This window comes from Carex rostrata, chromosome 35 (genome assembly GCF_964058835.1).
Source record: "Carex rostrata chromosome 35, lpCarRost1.2, whole genome shotgun sequence".
NCBI lineage: Eukaryota > Viridiplantae > Streptophyta > Magnoliopsida > Poales > Cyperaceae > Carex > Carex rostrata.
Window position 1 is genome coordinate 1765886 of NC_135952.1, and position 18454 is coordinate 1784339.

At 34.1% G+C, this 18454-nt stretch overlaps 3 protein-coding genes across 3 annotated transcripts; all 3 read right to left on the reverse strand.

The window, feature by feature from the left end:
- Window positions 1–402: 402 nt before the first annotated feature.
- On the reverse strand, window positions 403–3470 carry LOC144549525 (uncharacterized). Its single transcript, XM_078298290.1, has one exon. It carries the CDS (start codon window positions 3373–3375, stop codon window positions 556–558), a length of 2820 nt encoding a protein of 939 aa, XP_078154416.1. The 5' UTR covers window positions 3376–3470; the 3' UTR covers window positions 403–555.
- Window positions 3471–7117: 3647 nt separating this feature from the next.
- On the reverse strand, window positions 7118–11297 carry LOC144549315 (putative disease resistance protein RGA4). Its single transcript, XM_078298032.1, has 3 exons — window positions 10898–11297; window positions 8722–10794; window positions 7118–7242 (listed from the first exon to the last, which is right to left on the reverse strand). The coding sequence occupies exons 1-2, from the start codon at window positions 11295–11297 to the stop codon at window positions 8756–8758; spliced, it is 2439 nt and encodes an 812-aa protein (XP_078154158.1). The 3' UTR covers window positions 7118–7242; window positions 8722–8755.
- Window positions 11298–14040: 2743 nt separating this feature from the next.
- LOC144549462 (glyoxylate/hydroxypyruvate reductase HPR3-like) lies at window positions 14041–15311 on the reverse strand. Its single transcript, XM_078298206.1, has 2 exons — window positions 14880–15311; window positions 14041–14675 (listed from the first exon to the last, which is right to left on the reverse strand). The coding sequence occupies exons 1-2, from the start codon at window positions 15306–15308 to the stop codon at window positions 14148–14150; spliced, it is 957 nt and encodes a 318-aa protein (XP_078154332.1). The 5' UTR covers window positions 15309–15311; the 3' UTR covers window positions 14041–14147.
- Window positions 15312–18454: the final 3143 nt, after the last annotated feature.

Here is an 18454-nt window from a genome sequence, read left to right on the forward strand (position 1 = left end):
AGAGAGTAACATAGAGTGTCCTTTTTCTGCTCTGCTCTTGGAATATAATTTCAAGGCTGGACACATCTAAATCTCCCATAATTTTTTTATCTCCAATTTTACATACCTAGACATCTCCATTTCAATCATATTTCATGTTTTTTTTTTCCTCTTATCTTTTTAATCCTTTTCTATTTTATTTGTTCTTAATCTTTTTGTAATACATGCATCAGAACATTAAAGGGGTGGAATTAATAACCTGAATAGTTTTGTCGAAATTTAATACAAATAATCCATGAGTACTATCAAATTATTTAATAAGTGTCTGAGATTTTTTGTATAAAAGGAAGTCTTTTACCAATTTTAATTTTTAACAAAAAATACTAATTATAAATTTAATAATAATAATAATAATAATAATAATAAAAATAATAAATAAATAAAAATAAAAATAATAATAATAACAATATATCAATAAATATACATACATATATATATATATATATTTTGCCTACCCCTGATAAAAATCCTGGCTACATATTTTGCCTACCCCTGATAAAAATCATGGCTACGCCACTACTCGGGAGGATACGGATCTTCTATAAGCATGGTATGAGTCGCAATATCGGGTTTGTACCCTTTAGAAATCATTTCATGCAGCAACTCCGTTGCCTTCGTAATTTCACCTTTTTTGCACAAACCATCTATAAGAGTGTTGTAAGTCACGACATCAGGCACGCACCCTTTCGAAATCATGTCATGCATCAACTCCTTTACCTTGGTAACTTCACCTTTCTTACATAACCAATCTATAAGAGTGGTATAAGTCACGACATTGGGCTCATACCCTTTGGAAATCATTTCATGCATCAAATCTTTTGCCTTTGTAATTTCACCTTTCTTGCACAAGCCATCAATAAGAGCGGTATAAGTCACGATATTGGGTTCGTACCCTTTGGAAATCATTTCATGCATCAAATCCTCTGCCTTGGTAACTTCACCTTTCTTACATAACCAATCTATAAAAGTGTTATAAGTCACGACATCGGGCTTATACCCTTTGGAAATCATTTCGTGCATCAAATCCTTTGCCTTTGTAATTTCACCTTTCTTGCACAAGCCATCAATAAGAGTGTTATAAGTCACGATATTGGGCTCGTACCCTTTGGAAATAATGTCATGCATCAACTCCTTTGCCTTCGTAACTTCGCCTTTCTTAGATAACCCATTTATAAGAGTGTTATAAGTCACGACATCGGGCTCGTACCCTTTGGAAATCATTTCATGCATCAACTCCTTTGCCTTCGTAATTTCACCTTTCTTGCACGAACCATCTATAAGAGTGTTATAAGTGACGACATTGGGCTCGTACCCTTTGGAAATCATTTCATGTAACAACTCATTTGCCTTCATAACTTCACCATTCTTGTACAACCCATCTATAAGAGTGGTATAAGTCACAACATCGGGTTCGTACCCTTTGGAAATCATTTCATGCAACAACTCATTTGCCTTCGTAATTTCACCTTTCTTACACGAATCATTTATAAGAGTATTATAAGTGACGACATTGGGATTGTACCCTTTGGAAATCATTTCATGCATCAAATCCTTTGCCTTGGTAACTTCACCTTTCTTGCATAAACAATCTATAAGAGTATTATAAGTCACGATATCGGGCTCGTACCCTTTTGAAATCATTTCATGCATCAAATCCTTTGCCTTGATAACTTCACCTTTCTTAGATAACCCATCTATAAGAGTGGTATAAGTTACGACATCAGGCTCGCACCCTTTGGAAATCATTTCATGCAACAACTCATTTGCCTTTATAACTTCACCATTCTTGTACAACCCATCTATAAGAGTGGTATAAGTCATGACATCGGGCTCGCATCCTTTGGAAATCATGTCATGCATCAACTCCTTTGCCTTCGTAATTTCACCATTCTTGTACAACCCATCTATAAGAGTGGTATAAGTCACGACATTGGGTTCGTACCCTTTGGAGATCATGTCATGCATCAACTCCTTTGCCATGGTAACTTCACCTTTCTTACATAACCCATCTATAAGAGTATTGTAAGTCACGATATTGGGCTTGTACCCTTTGAAAATCATTTCATGCATCAACTCATTTGCCATTGTAACTTCACCTTTCTTACATAACCCATCTATAAGAGTATTGTAAGTCACGACATTGGGCTTGTACCCTTTGAAAATCATGTCATGCATCAACTCCTTTGCCATGGTGACTTCACCTTTCTTACATAACCCATCTATAAGAGTGTTGTAAGTCACAACATCGAGCTCGCACCCTTTGGAAATCATTTCATGCATCAACTCCTTTGCCTTCGTAATTTCACCTTTCTTACACAAACCATCTATAAGAGTATTGTAAGTCACGACATTGGGCTCGTACCCTTTGGAAATCATGTCATGCATCAACTCCTCTGCCTTTGTAATTTCACCTTTTTTGCACAAACCATCTATAATAGTGCTGTAAGTCACGACATTGGGCTCGCACCCTTTGGAAATCATGTCATGCATCAACTCTTTTGCCTTTGTAATTTCACCTTTCTTGCACAACCCATTAATCAACGAGCTGTATGTATTAGTATTAGGTATAACCCCAGCAGGACACATCTGTCTATACAAACCAAATGCTTTAGGGAGTTGACCCGCCTTACAAAGCTCATCAATAACAATGGTGTACGTGATAACAGAAGGTTTACACTCACCGCCATGTTTAACCATCCTAAATAATAATTGAAGGGAAAAACCAATGTTGCCCTTGGAGCAAAGCCCCTTGATAAGAAAGTTATACGATATCACATCAGGTATACATCCCAACCTACGCATTTTGTAAAGAACAATGGCTACCGCCTCGCTAGTCCTATTCTCATAACAAAGGCCCTTTATTATTGGACTGAATATCACGGCCTTAACCGTGTGACCCTCTTTGAGAAGTCTTCCAAGAAAACAAAAAGCTAGATCAAGACGATTCGTTTGGGCATAATATTTAATCATAAGACGATAGGTATAATTATTAGGACTGATTCCATCAGTACGGGTTATAAGGTCAAAGAAGTAATAAATAGCAGGGTCAGAATTGCGAACCAAGGTAGCCAGGAGGTCATTGAAGGGATTGATTGAGGTGGGAGGATTCTGAGAAGCCAATAGAGAGTGATAATGCTCAAGGATCTCTTTGTAATGCGAATTAGTTGCAGAGGGTGGTTTTGGTTTGTTGTTGGTTCGGATTCGGTGGGGTTGAGATTTGGAATTGGGGATGGCATAGCAGCAAAGAGAGAGGTCACGACGAGGAGAAATTGAAGGTGAAAGAGAACAGAAAGGGGTGAGAGACAGCACGGGCACGGGCACGGGCACGGGCATCATCTTCTTCTTCTTTTTGGGTTTGAGCGTTTCTTTCTTTCTTTCAAATGAGAAGTGAGATAAGGAAGCGAGGAAGAGAAGATAAAGACTGAGATTGAGATAAGAGATGAGGAGATTAATGGAACAGAGATGTCTCCTTTATGGGCCGGGCCGACTTTGCATAAGGAAAGGCAGGTTGGTAGAAGACAAAAACATTTCTAAGAAACGTCGTACTTTGTAAAGTTTATGGATTAATAATTAGCATATGGGTTCTCAGATGTTGGATTAATAATTAGCAACACTTGACTGATTTTGTAGCAATTATAATAAATAATTATAGTACCTAAAAAGGTTCACAGACAAATTAGAGAGATGTACTGTTCTCTTTTCTGACAGCCATCAGAAGATGCCTCGACTATATCCTGTTTAAAACGGAGGTCGAGTCAGCAACTCTCAAGTAACTCAAAATTTGTGTTTAGATCAGAATCAGGTCTGTTCTAGTCCGAGGTGGAATGCATGGGATACCTTTAATACTCGTGCTGAAACAGATCTGACGGTATAGATCTAAACTAAGAATTTGAGTTACTTTAGGTATAATAATTCAATGCAAATGGTCGGGTCGGAAAGTTTTCAGAAAACCCCATTAAAAATAAGAGGACAAAAGTAAAAACATTTGGAGTCCAGATCCCCTAAAGTAACGTAACTTTTGGGTTTTGAATCGGAACTATCCGATTTGAATCTGTCACTTGAGATCATCTCAGAATTCGGATTCGTTGCTCAGGATATGTGCGCTCTACTTTGATGGATTGTCGTGAATTCAAATCAGACAGTTCTGATCTAAAACCCAAATATTGAGTTAGCTCACTAGATTTGAATTCAAACATTCAGGGTTCCAGTTCCAGTTGGCCAAATGTCTAAAACTCGCTGCATAAATATATCCGCCATGGCAGATCTAGAACAAATTTATTTATTTTTTTGTATAAAAGAATGTTAAAACATCTTTTCACCATCAAAAAGATAAATAAATGTGTTTTGAGTAAAAAAGTGACTATTTGCAAAGATATACTAACATAAAGGTGTTTTTTTTTTATTAGCGATGGTAGTATCTGTGACAGTATACTGACAGTATCCCTCATGGATACTGCTCTATTCTTGTAGTCAGTATTAGTAAAAAAATATTGACTGTTTGACTTTGTGATATCTTTTTCCTGTCCGAAATTCTAATTAAATAATTCATTATTAATTAAGTCTTCCATATTAAAAACTTTCATAATTCGAAATTCATAACTCATAAGTCTTCTAATAAATAAACATAACATATGCATAATAAATACCAAATCACAACTAACATTAATATGGAATAATTTTCTTTATTTTGAAACTTTTCTTATTTTGAATTAAACACAACTTATGCATTATAAATGCATAATAAAGTTAAATAAATCACAGCTAACATTAATATATTTTTTTGGGTAAAAAAGAATATTATTGAAACAAAAGGAATAAAGTTGAGGATATGATATTGTATTATATAAAATCCACATAATATTAATATGAAGCCACCTGTTATAATTAATCAAAACCAAATGATGTATTCAGTTCTGATAAAAAAAAAAAAAAAAAAAAGTCATTCATAAAGGATTCAATTACTTTGATAAATACTAAATCTTCTAGCTATTCCACAAGTCAGATACACAGGGGCAGGCCCAGGTGTATATATACTGAATTGTGGAGAGACTGTGAACTCCGAAATTCGAACGTAAAGGTTTTGATCCCGAAATCAAATATATACGCTTCAAATTAATTTCAATATTAAATGTGGGGCTTAATTAAAGACGTGCTCCGGAATGTTGTTTTGCTGGTTCTGGCTAGGGGTGAGTAAATCGCTCATAACTCGTGAGCCGCTCATAACTCGCTCATTAAAAGCTCGCCTAAACTCGCTCATTTATCCGCTTATTTAAACTCGCTCATTAACAACTCGCTCATTTACTTAATGAGCGAGCATGAGCATGTCCCAACTCGCTCATAACTCGCTCATTAAGAATTTGCCACATCTAATCCCTGCCACATTTAATCCTATGTAATTATGTGTAACATCAAGCTTGCCTTATTAAGATTGATAGATAGTGAGCATAGTTTCATATTTAATCTTGTGTAATATAGTGAGCACAATGTAACATTTAATCATGTGTAATATACTAATATTCATAGTTTCATATTCATTTTTTTTTGTAAATCGGCAGAACCAAAACCTCTGCCTAAAGTCCAAAACAAGTAATAGTCATAACAACTCGCTCATTTAAATGAATTATGACAATTTGTTGGATTTTGTTATAATGACTTTTAACAAATTTTGTTATGCGTGAGCACATTATATAATTATGTTATGAGTCATAAGTCATAACTCGTGAGCCGCTCATAACTCGCTCATTAAAAGCTCGCTCATTTACAACTCGCTCATTTATCCGCTCATTTAAACTCGCTCATTAACAACTCGCTCATTTACTTAATGAGCGAGCATGAGCATACCCTAACTCGCTCATGCTCGCTCATTAATCACCCCTAGTTCTGGCGCTACGTACGTACCTTTTATTCTTTATTTCATCTCTTTACTCTTCTCCATTTGGAACTTCTCCATTTTACCTTTTAATCTGATTTTTTATTTATTTTAATCATGTTTCTTCTTTATCATATATGACAAGGGCGGAACCAAGATTCGAATAGAATTCACATCCTCTCCAATACCTGATAGGGGAATCTTTTACAATTACTAGATCTGAACCGTTCTTTTTAACTTGGCACGAATCTCAAAGCCCAATAATATATCCCCTATGATAGCTCGAATCTCAAACCGAGGGTAATCCTCTACAATGCTTTTTTTTTATCTAATTCTTTGCCTCTCCATTTCTTTTTTGATGGATACCTCAATTTTTATTTTAAATTTATTTTTCTTAATTTGTTTTCATTTTTTGTTACTTTTTTTAGAGATTAATATTAAGACTAGTAAATAATTTTTATTTTTCAGCACATTTATTTTTTAACAAATTAATGATATTACCAACTTTTTCCTATTACTTCAGTACAAAACAAACTTCTGATAAATAAATATGAGTTTTTGATCTGATTCGACCAATTTATTCGTTTCCGATTTCACGGTGTAGTATCCGATTTCGAGTTTCAGAACCATGGTTAGGAGCACCATCTGCGACTATATATACATGCATGAAATGGTAAAACTTCATTTTCGAAATCTGAACATGAATGCTGTAATATTTAACCTTCTGAAACAAAAATTCAGTCTGGACAAAATAAATGTCTTGAGGTGAATGTCTCTGTAATAGTGGATAAATTAAGTGTTCAAAGTTCGCTTAAAAGAATACTAGCATGCACTGGTACCAGCTTATATCCAAACAAGATTGCTGCTTTCTCTTCCTATATATATATACCAATTACAAAAGCTTCTCAAATGGCTACATAATCTTTTCATTAATCCGTTCTTTAATTAATTGCAACGGCTATATAGCCTTAATCTGTATAAATAGCAATGTGTGTTGTACATGGTAAAGTATGAAATAATAATCAGTAAAGTTACAGACATTGGTTTTATCAAAGTTTTCATTGTATCAGAAAAGACAATATACCAGAACAATGGAATCTGAATTTTGTGAAATTGGAGGAAGAACTTAGATAATCAAATACATGAAAAACTGAGAACACATGCAAATACATGTAATTACATACAAATTAACAATAGTTGATCCATCGCTGCACCTCTCCACCACACGCACTGCTTAATGGAGAAAAATACCTTGCATGGTCATGTGTGGTCACGACGGCTCTTCACGGCAAACCGAAGAATTGAATGGGTAAACAGTAAAGTTTCTCTTCAATCTGATGACAAATTAAAGATCCAAATTATCAAACTAAATTGGAAGAATTCAAAAGATATGTGAGAAGTCTCTCTTTCATCTGATAACCATGATCATGTCTTGGTTATTAAATTCAATGTAACTAAGCATAGCCAGTTTACTCATTTATTTTATGAAAATTCAAAAGATATATTGTGAGAAGGAAGCAATATTCTTGTTTGGATGTAATGTGTAAATTTCCTCACACCTTTGATATGTGTCCCTAACAGGTGCATCTCCCGTTGGTATATTTTCTTAGCTATTTTCAACAGCCTCTTTCAAAAAGGGAGAATTTCATGTATCCCCCTCAAAAACTTTGAAATTACGTATTGCCCCCTCTAAAATTCATAATATCATATTTACCCTTCTAAAGTTCAAAAACTCCCAAATTTATCCAATTTATTGTTTTTTCTATTAAAACTCATTTTAAATTTATATATTACCCATTTTACCCTTTGTCTACCTTTACTTTTCCTCCTCTTTGTTCCCAGAAAAAGGGGGTTCTCGGGGAGATAAATGGCTGGGGGTATTGGTTCTGTGATCTATGGTGCTAATGGCCTAGTAGAGTATCATTCGGCTGGTATGCGTGCTTGCGGTGTTATCTAGGCAGAAGCAATTGCTTTATATGAGGCCACTACTGATATGCATCTATATTTTCTAATCCGTCATCAAAGAAGTAATTCTTAATCTACTGCTCAAAATACATATACACCTGTTGTATCTTCACTAGAGAACTTTTTCATATATTCATTGTTTTACACATGATAAATAATACCAGTTGTAGTTAAAAATTGTTGATTTTGCTGTGATTTGAGCTTAGACTTGAGATAAAGCAAACATGAGGAGAAGGACTGCATCACATTCTAAGTGCAGTTGAGGCAAAGGTTGAATTTCTGGATTAATGAATCCTAACCATCCAATCTGTTTTAAGATTCGTACAGACTAGATCTGCACTAATATCAGAGGGCCCCCTATATCCTAAGCAGAGGCCGGATTGGCTCCGTTTAACATCAGACGGTTGAGATTCATTAACTCAAAAAATTTTCTTTTGAGTTAATGCAGAGGATACACATTCAAAAACAATACCCTCTGCATGGGAGGTTGTTGGATCAAATTCCGAATAAAGAATTTCAGTGCGGATAAAAATTAAGGAAAAGTAAAAACAGGATATCATGGTACCAGACCAGTACCAATCCTAGTATTAAGGGCCAAAATGGTAACAACCAAACTTCAAGTATCAAAATAAAAGATACTTTATACTTTGAATCCGCATCCTCTGGATTAACGTATGTTTGAGTTTATTTCTGGACCGTGCGATCAGAATTCGGGCCAATCCGGCCCATGCCTATGATGCACGGGGCCTTTAATATTAGTGTGGATTAATCGGGCAGTCCAGATATTAACTCAAAATTTAACTAAGAGGATACAAATTACATACTTTTGAATGAAAAATAATACAGACCTTATGCACTTAATTAGGTTAATGCTTCTTCTGGCTACTTGATCTTCACGTCCCCGACGTAGATACTTTGAACATGTTCAATATGTGGCCACTGAGCTCCATTTTCTATGCACTGCTCCATGAGCTGTTCCGAGCATTCTTTGATAGTTAATTCTTGTAGCATAGGCGGTACGCCATCCATTGACATTAATTGGGGACAATTTTCAATAGTTATTTTCTGAATGGAGGTTAATTGCTGAAACCATTCTGGAAGGAAAAAACCCTCATAACCACTGATTATGAGCTCTTTCAAATTAGAATGTGGTTGCAAAGCTTGTAGTATCTCTTTTGAAAAATTAGGTCTTTTGGAATATAACCCTAATTTTTCAAGATTCTTCTTTTCTATTAAATTTGCCTCCTTTACCTCTTCCGAACAGCTAACATTCTCAATTCCCCTTATATGGAGTTCACTTAAAAATCTCATATTTTTCAACTCCACGATTTTATACCCTCTTTCTTTGCCAATGTGGAACTCATATAATTCTTGGAGATTGGCCAAATGACCGATTCCTGATATTAATGAGATAGTTTTAGAATCAGCATACAAGTGTCGTAGGTTAATCAGGTCAGTGATGCCATCTGGCAAGGATACGATGTTGCATCCTTCAAGGTCTAGAACCTGAAGATGATAACACCTACAAATAGATTCATTCAAATATCTGATTCCGGTATTTGCGAGATCCAAGTAACGCAGATGCAACAAGTACCTAATAGCATAAGGTAGCTCTTGCATGCTAATTCCAGATAGCTGCAATACACGCAGACAGCTTAGCTTCCTAAAAACAGTGTTGAGCATGTTAATTTTGTTGATTTCAGTATTGCCTGATAATATAATTGTGCGAAGGGTACTTGAACTCGCAATGTCGCAGAGTACTTCCAGTTTACTAGCCGGCAATGACAAGTGACGAACGGTAGATGGTATTGATGATTCTTCGGTGAATGACAAATTCTGGGCTGTGGAAACGACAACGGCTAAACCTCGCATCAAACTGCTCATAGTGAACTCATTCTTTTCTTTATCTGGTTGTTGAATAAAGGACTTCTCCACTAGGTCATCAAACCATTGTCGTCCTATATCCTCCATTGTCACCATCTCTTGTTCATTTTGTGGGATGAAGTCATTTGCTATCCACATTTGGACCAACCTTTCCTTTAGAAAAATATGATCCTTTGGAAATATGCAACAATATGCGAAGCATTTTCTTTGCCCAGCTTCAAGTTGTTGATAACCAACAAGAAGAGATGGCAAAATACCATCTATTGCTTCCTTAAAGTCCCCCCACGGCAATTCTGATACTCTTCTCCATTCTCTTTCATTCAAGGTAGATCTTAACATATTTCCAATTATCTTTGCGGCTAAAGGTAGGCCACAAAGGTTTGTTATTATGTTGCTACTCATCGAACGGAGTACTCTTTCTTTTTCTTCATCAATTTCAACACCACCTAATGCATGGTGCTCAAAAAGTGTTAACATGGCCTCAGGTTCTAAAACATCCAAGTTTATTGGTTTCACAGTCCCAATTCTCCTGGCAATTTTGTGGCTCTGAGTGGTTATCAGAACCTTGCTACCTGGTGCACCTGATTCCAAGGCAGCAAACAAGTAGTTCCATTGGTTCTCTATATTATTCCTTACATCATCAAGTACCAGAAAGAATCTTTTACCACATAAAGTTCGATTAAGAGTGTTGAAATCATTTACTGGTAAATCCTTTTCGCCAGATTTCCGTTTCAAGTTATGTATGGTTATTATAATATGAGAACTATCAGAGAGATGTGCCCTTCCTCTAAGTTCAAATCTCTCCACTTCATGATGGTATATATACTGTGCAAGAGCTGTTTTTCCAACTCCCCCAATACCTACTATGGGAATAACTTCAACTTTGTTCTCTTCATGTTCTCCCAACCAATTTTTTATCATTTCTTTCTCCTTGGCTCGACAAACAAATTTAGTAATGGACGGAGAATAATTGGGATACGTAATTTCCCTCTGTGCTTCAGCAACAATATTATCAAACAAGTTCGTGGAATAATTGGCTGAAGAAAGGAACACTTTAAACCTAATGCTGAGAGCTTCTAAGTGCATCATACTGGTTTGGGAACTCTTTTTACTGAAGACGCGCGGATAATAAGAGCTCACCAAAATTCATCTGGTAGAAATTAAATTTAAATTCATTGAACTTGCGCTTGCCTTTCATTTTTTCCCTGATCATCATGAACTCTTCTTTGTCTACCAAGTCCTCCACCTCGTATGCCATGTCATTCAGTTGTCTCAACCACGTAGACAATTTCTGGCTCCACATCAGTTTGTTAGAGCACTCCACTGCATCAATTGTTGCCTTTATGCTCTGCACCAATTCTTTTGCAAGACGATAGGCCTGGTTCTTATCCAGAGCTTCTAACTTTCTATTCTCAAAAAATCCACGGACCTGATAAAAACCACCAATTAGTGTCAATATGGCCACTCCAAACCCCCCGAGCTCCACGATTCCATCCAGTTTTTCCAGCACCATGTTTGTGAGACCCTCTACCTCTTCCATTTCCATATTCACTATACTAATTAATGGGTTATGGGTTTCTTCCCTTTTATCTCCTGAGTTTCTGAAATTTGATGAAAGATGTTTCTTCTCTTCTCTTCGTTGTTTTCATTTGCTTGCAACTTGTCTGTCCATTAATTTCCCAGCTAAACGATAGCTGTCCTACCAATTCTTTTATCTCATCTGGGTGCAAACGGTTCGGATATTATCCGACTGTATTATATAATTCACTATTATAAAAAAAAATAGATATCCGTATTTGTTTAATATCTGATCTATATCCGGATCCGTCTAATATCCTATCTATATTCATATCCAGAAAATAAAAATAGATATGAAAATAATTTTATTATTATTCGATCCGTACCCAATCCGTTTGCACTAGAGGTGAAAACGGAGCGGATAATGCTGATATCATATCCGCATCCGTTAGATAATTAGCGGATGCAAATACGGATACAGAACGAATAGTCCACAGATACGAATTCAAATACAAATATAAAACGAATAATGATCGAATAATTAAGACATATGAACTTTTAAATACAAATACAAATTAATAAAAATTTAAAGATTTAAAAATCATTAAAATATATGTTGTAGTTTAGTAAAAAAAAATCATATACGAATAAATTTATTGGACTTTTAGAAAGCTATATGAAATATTTGTAAAAAATAAAAGTATTAAGATTTGGGATGATGGAAATAGAAACTGCTCAAGCCCATTGATTTGCTCCGGCCCAATTCATATTTAAATATTATAAAGCGAAAAAAAGTTTGTATCCGGAATTCGGATGTGATGGTTGTGGTTAGTCCCACTAGTGACGGAGAAAAAGAATTGTGTTGCTTACCGAACATTATTCAAATTACTCAATAAATATCCGGATCTGAATCGAACACTATTCAAATTACTCAATAAATAATAAATATTCGGATCTGAATTTGGAAACTATCTGCTCCGTTTAAAACGGATTCGGAGCGAATACGGATTGGATAATCCAACTTCGTTTTCACCCCTAGTTTGCACCTCTACATCTGATATAACTAAGTTTGCATTATTTGCGTGAATAACTAAGTACAATTGACATGATTACATCTTTAATTAATACCCATATAATCAATATTTGGAGCCTGATAATTGTATTCTAAACAAAATTTCTGAACGCATTCCCCAAATAATTTAACAAAAAAAAAATTCTAATGTTATCTAACTTCAATTCCAGCGCTAATGGCCAAACATTAATTTAAAGCTCTAATTATAATATTTAAAATGTTACTCGCAAGTATTTAAACATGTATTTGAAATCATTTAAATTCTAAATTTAGATAGTTTTAATTCTTAACTATTTTTGTTTCTAAGCTAAAAGATGAAAGATTCTTTTCACCCGCTTTTTTTTTTCCTTTTATCATTATCATTCATTTTTCTGACGATCCATGATAAATTTTGCGAATCTAAAAACGAATGTTTTTTACTTGATTTTCTCTTTCAAATGAGATCCATGAAGAATAACTTTCGAGTTATATTTGTATCGTCTTTTTTTACCACTTTAAATATCTGTGACTTTCAGTTTTTTTATTTTGCTTCAAAACAATTTAAACATTTATTTATAAGCCTTCAAATCTTTTATATAAACCTCATTGATAACACTTCAAATCTCTAGAATAAAGCGTGTAAATCTCATGTACAAAGAATCTAAAATTCTAAGCCTCAACAATAACATTCCATGTACAAAACTCATGTACAGAGCATTGAAAATTTTAATAGAGGTAGACAGAGATTTAAAAACTTAAAAATTTAAAGTACTAATGAGTTTTACTTTAAAAAAAATGACCTCAAAATTACTCAAAAATATTTTTTCATGAGTCTTATTTGAAAGATAAAATCGAATAGAAAATGTTCGTATTTTTTAATTCATCACGGATCGTCAAAAAAATAGATTATAATGATTAGAGAAAATATATAAAAATAAATGGGTGAAAAAAATCTTTCTTTTTTTGGCTTGAAGACAAACGTAGTTAAGAGTTAAAACTATCTAGAAATACTTTCAGATATATGTTTAAATGCTTGCAAGTAACACTTTAAAATATTATAAACATAATTTTAAATATTTGGATATTATCAAAAAAAAAAAATTAGACAATATTGGAATTTTTTTTTCTGTTAAACTACTTAGGGAATGCGCTTGGATATGATGGCTCGGAGAACCATGCATGAGGGCGCAAACTAAATTATATGTACTAAAATTTTCGGCCTATGCAATTAGTATTCTCATGCAATTTATGTAATTATGCGATTGATAACTGATATACCCATATAGATATAATTTCTAATTATTTTATTTCACAATTATAAATGAAATGTATGGCGAGATCCTAAAGTTTTTTTTTTTTAAATCTTGGTAGCAACTATCAAGATTGTATTGATAAATGTGATAACAACAACGAATCGGATTTGGTTGTATTTTACTCAACCAGATGTAACCGTCACTTTCAAACAACAAGAATTAATCTAAATATATTCTTAATTTTTTAACAAAAACAAGATTTCAGGAAGGCGCATGTCCTTTTTTGTGCTCCTGGGAGTTCTTCAATATATATATAAAATGAAGTAATCAACACACTCGTCCTTTCTTCGTTTTAACATGAACAATCATATTCAATTAGATTAACCTATAGCAACTGATATACAATACCTCACCATCATTGACATATATACATCCTTATACATCATTACAAAGAGATATCAAAAACAACATTTTTTATGATGCTTTATAACAAATCACATTAATAATTATCTCATCAGTCATAACTAGATTATTCCCAAGTTTTACTCATAGAATGAAAAAAAATAAATCAGCTATGTATCACTGGTGTTATCAATGGCTTACCAGCAAAAAAAGCTTCAAAATTTGCAATGCAAATTTGGATAACATCTGACAAGGCGTTAGGAGTAAACACAGCTTGGTGTGGCGTTATCACAACGTTCTCCATTTGGATCATCTCCTTGGGCACGTTCGGCTCATTCTCATACACATCAATCCCAGCCCCTTTAATCTCTCCTTGTACCAATGATCGCACCAATTCAGGCTCATCAATATGGGCCCCACGCCCGATATTTACGATAATGCCTTCCTTGCCGAGGGCTTGCAGAACTTGCTTGTTTATGATGTGGTGAGTTTCTTTGGTTAGCGAGCACGACACAACTAAGACATCAGATTGTGTGGCCAGGTCAATGATATTGGGAATATAACTGTAGTAATTGGCAGTTGCCTTTGGTTTTCTTGAGAAATACGATATTTTGCAACCAAATGGCTCGAGTCTCTTCGCAATCGCAGACCCAATACTGCCCAGTCCGACAATGCCAACCCGTTTACCTCCTAGCTGGAAAGTTAACAGAACAATTTATATATATATATATACTTTCGATCAGTCCAGCATTTTGATTTGCAGAAACCACACACCACACACCTAACAGTAACAGGGTTGATGCAATTAATTCTGATTTACTACTGAAGCATGTGCATATATATTACCTTCGATCCAAGTGGGTAATAAAAGAGTAATAAAATAAATAAATGTACGTACCTTCGATCCAAGCGGGTAGTCACCCCGTGTAACCCACAACCCATTTCGCAAGTAGCGATCCGACATGGTTATCCTTCTGAAAACATCAATCAACAAACCCACCGCATAATCAGCCACATCGTTGGAATATGTCTCCCCCACATTCGCCACTAGAACACCTCTTCTCCGGCACTCTTCCAAGTCTATGTGGTTCACCCCTGCACTTGTCGTCACAACGCACCTCAAGGAAGGGTATTGGTCGAGGACAGTCGAGGTCACCCGATTTACACCGCCTGAGACGAGCACAGCGCGAGTGGAGGTGGAGAGTGGGGATGAAGGTGGGATGATAGTGAATTTGGCAGAGAGAGCCGCCGACCAGGCGTCAGAGAGAGGACGGAGGACAAGGATTGGAGGGTGATCCAAGGGTGGACTTTCGTCGGAGGTGGTCATGGTCGGTGACTTGCCAGGGAGCTTTTGTTTCGCTCAGACTAGCTTTTCTATGATTGATTAATTTTTGTTCGGACTAGCTTTTCTATGCATGGTTCACGAGTCATGACTATGAAGGATTAATTAGTTTCTCCCATGGTTGGTTGTGCAGTGGTCCCGTTACATTATTATTGGTTGGTTGTGCAGTGGTCCCGTTACATTATTATATTATACTATAGGCAAAGGCTTCTATGGACAAAATGACCTATTTGTAAAATGAACATATTTTTATTTTCAAAGTTCAAAAAGTCGATCTGAACCGTTCAACTTTTTCTCCATATTAATATGTGCTTGGAGACCAAATTTTACATTTTTATGAATTTTTTTACTATTTATTAAGATGGGTACAAAATTCAATGGTCTGAATTTGATATTTTTTGTACCCATCTTAATAAATAGTAAAAAAATTCAGAAAAATGTAAAATTTGGTCTCCAAGCACATATTAATATGGAGAACAAGATGAACGGTTCGGATCGACTGTTTGAACTTTGAAAATAAAAATATGTTCATTTTACAAATAGGTCCTTATGTCCATAGAAGCATCACTCTATACTATACTACTCAATTTGTATGGTTAATTAATTTGCTAGTTGTGCCCAACTACACCTCATGTAACAGTTACAAATTGTCTTTGTCGGTACTCTATTAGAGTCTGTTTGTCAACATGAAATTTTTGTACAAATGAAAATTTTTAATATGGAAATTGTAATTTCAATTTGTCAAAATCAAAGATATTTAACTCATGAAATATTTTAAAATATAAGCATTCGGCAAATGCACGAGAAATTTGTTAAGATGTTGATTGTTTTTCTTTTTATAGAAAATGTAATACTAAAATTAAACTATATTAAGTGTATTGATATTATGATCAATATAATTATATATATATATATATATAGAGTATAACTAGGGTGCTCTTAAGCTCACCAAAGTTTTGGTGAGCTTAACTCTAAAACTCATCAAATCGATTTCAAACGACGAATTTGAACCGTTGAAACCCGTCTACCTTACGTGTGATGTATCTACATGTGAAATTTTTAAACATTCGAATTAATTTAGTATAAAGTCAAGCGGTCAAAATTAGAAGGTTAATAAATTAATTTTAGTGCATTCATTTTTTGAACGTTTTTGACCGCTTGATTTTATACTAAATTAATTGGAATGTTTAAAAATTTCACATGTAGATGCATCACACGTAAGGTAGGTGGGTTTTAACGGTTCAGATTCGTCATTTGAAATCGATTTGATGAGTTTTAGAGTTAAGCTCACCAAAACTTTGGTCAGCTTAAGAGCACCCTAGTTCTACTCATATATATATATCAAATTCTAAAAAAAAAAATTAAATGAGCAATTTGACAATACATTACAAAGTGATATCAAAATGAACTGACCACACACTGCAAACTGAAATTGACCACACACGGAAAAGTGATATCAGAGTGAACTGATTATACACGGCAACTTGAGAAATACATTTTCTATGATAAAAGAGAGTCTCATTTCAGTGATAAAAATGAGAAATACTTTTTTCTGTTATGTAGGATTATATTGGAGCTGCAAACGAATTGAATCGAATCAAACTAAGCTCAGTTTGAGTTTGAATAAGATTCGAACCGAATTTGTTTGATTTGTTTCATAACGAATTAATTGCGAACTACAAATTTTTCGAATCGAAGTCAATTGAATTACGAACTACAAATTTTTTTGGCTACCCTAGTTATACCAATAGTTTATGCATTAGTTTTTTTCGCACATAACAAAATTTACACGGTTTCTTTTTATCTTTCACGAATTTACACTGATAGATTATGAGCCAACTCAAGATCCCTTATCTTTTATGTTGCTGGATTGATTAAAATCACAACGTAGACCTAATCAAATAAAACTTATTCCATTGTTAATTTATTATGCTACTGAAGCATTTTCCTATTATAAGTTACCATTATATTTAATAATTTTGAGTTCTAATATAAGTTCGGTTCCTGCATTTTCCTATGTAATAAATTCTATTCATTACATAAAAAAAAGATGCATTAAAGATGTAGTACCTCTTTCTCAAATTAATCTGTCAATATCAGGATGTAGTGCGGATATTAAAGCATCAAAGATGGGATCTGTTTCTTAGAGAATGTTCTTCTCCAACTCTGCAACTACAATTATTGGAAAGAAAATATTGATGAGAAAAAGATACAAGTTTTCATACAATATGTACTGATAACCATTATTACTTACCAACACATAATTCTAAGGCAAAAAAGATAAAATAAATACCACTGTTGTATTGATTCATATAGTTAACGGTGTTAATTTAAAGTAACAGATATCTTGCATTAGAGATTGATTGTCACAAAATCAGAATTTCATAGGATGTTGGTCGATAAAAAAAAAAAATGCAAATTTATAAAATATGCAGATAGGCCCTAATAAAATTTATTTTTGTAATAAGGCTGGTATGAAGGCCTGACAAGAAGTAAGAAAGTAATTTGAATCTAAACCTTATAACTTTTTACTTTTATTTTATGCATTGTTTCTAGATACCAAAGACCTAATTAAGCATGCAAAACAAAAGAAAACAGTAAGATTCAAGAGGAAGAGGCAGGAGCATTTCCAAAAAATTCTACAAAATATAAAATTTATGTGCAAGTACATTTTCAGATGGAGATCATATCGAACGGTTTAGACCGACTATTTGAAATTTGAAAAGAAAGATATTGATCCTATGACCAATTTGTGCTATGAATAGCACCATAGCCTCATTCAACTTAAGAAAAAAAAAATAGAACAAAAGCTAGAGATAAAAAATAATCATTACTAGTGTATATTGGTCCGTACTATGGATCAATATATCCTCGTTTTTATAGTCTAAACTATCGATCTGAACCATTCAACATAATTTTCATATGAAAATGTACCTGTAGATCAAATTTTATTATTTGATTTTTTTACTATTTTTAATCACTTGATCTAAAAATTCTAGACCATTCAAATTAACGAAAGAAACATGCCTATCCTGGTTGCATTCCAGATTGTGCTGACAATATTAAGTATATATTTTTTTTTCTACAAAAGATGAAAAAAAAACGGGACAAATATATGCTGACATTTTATT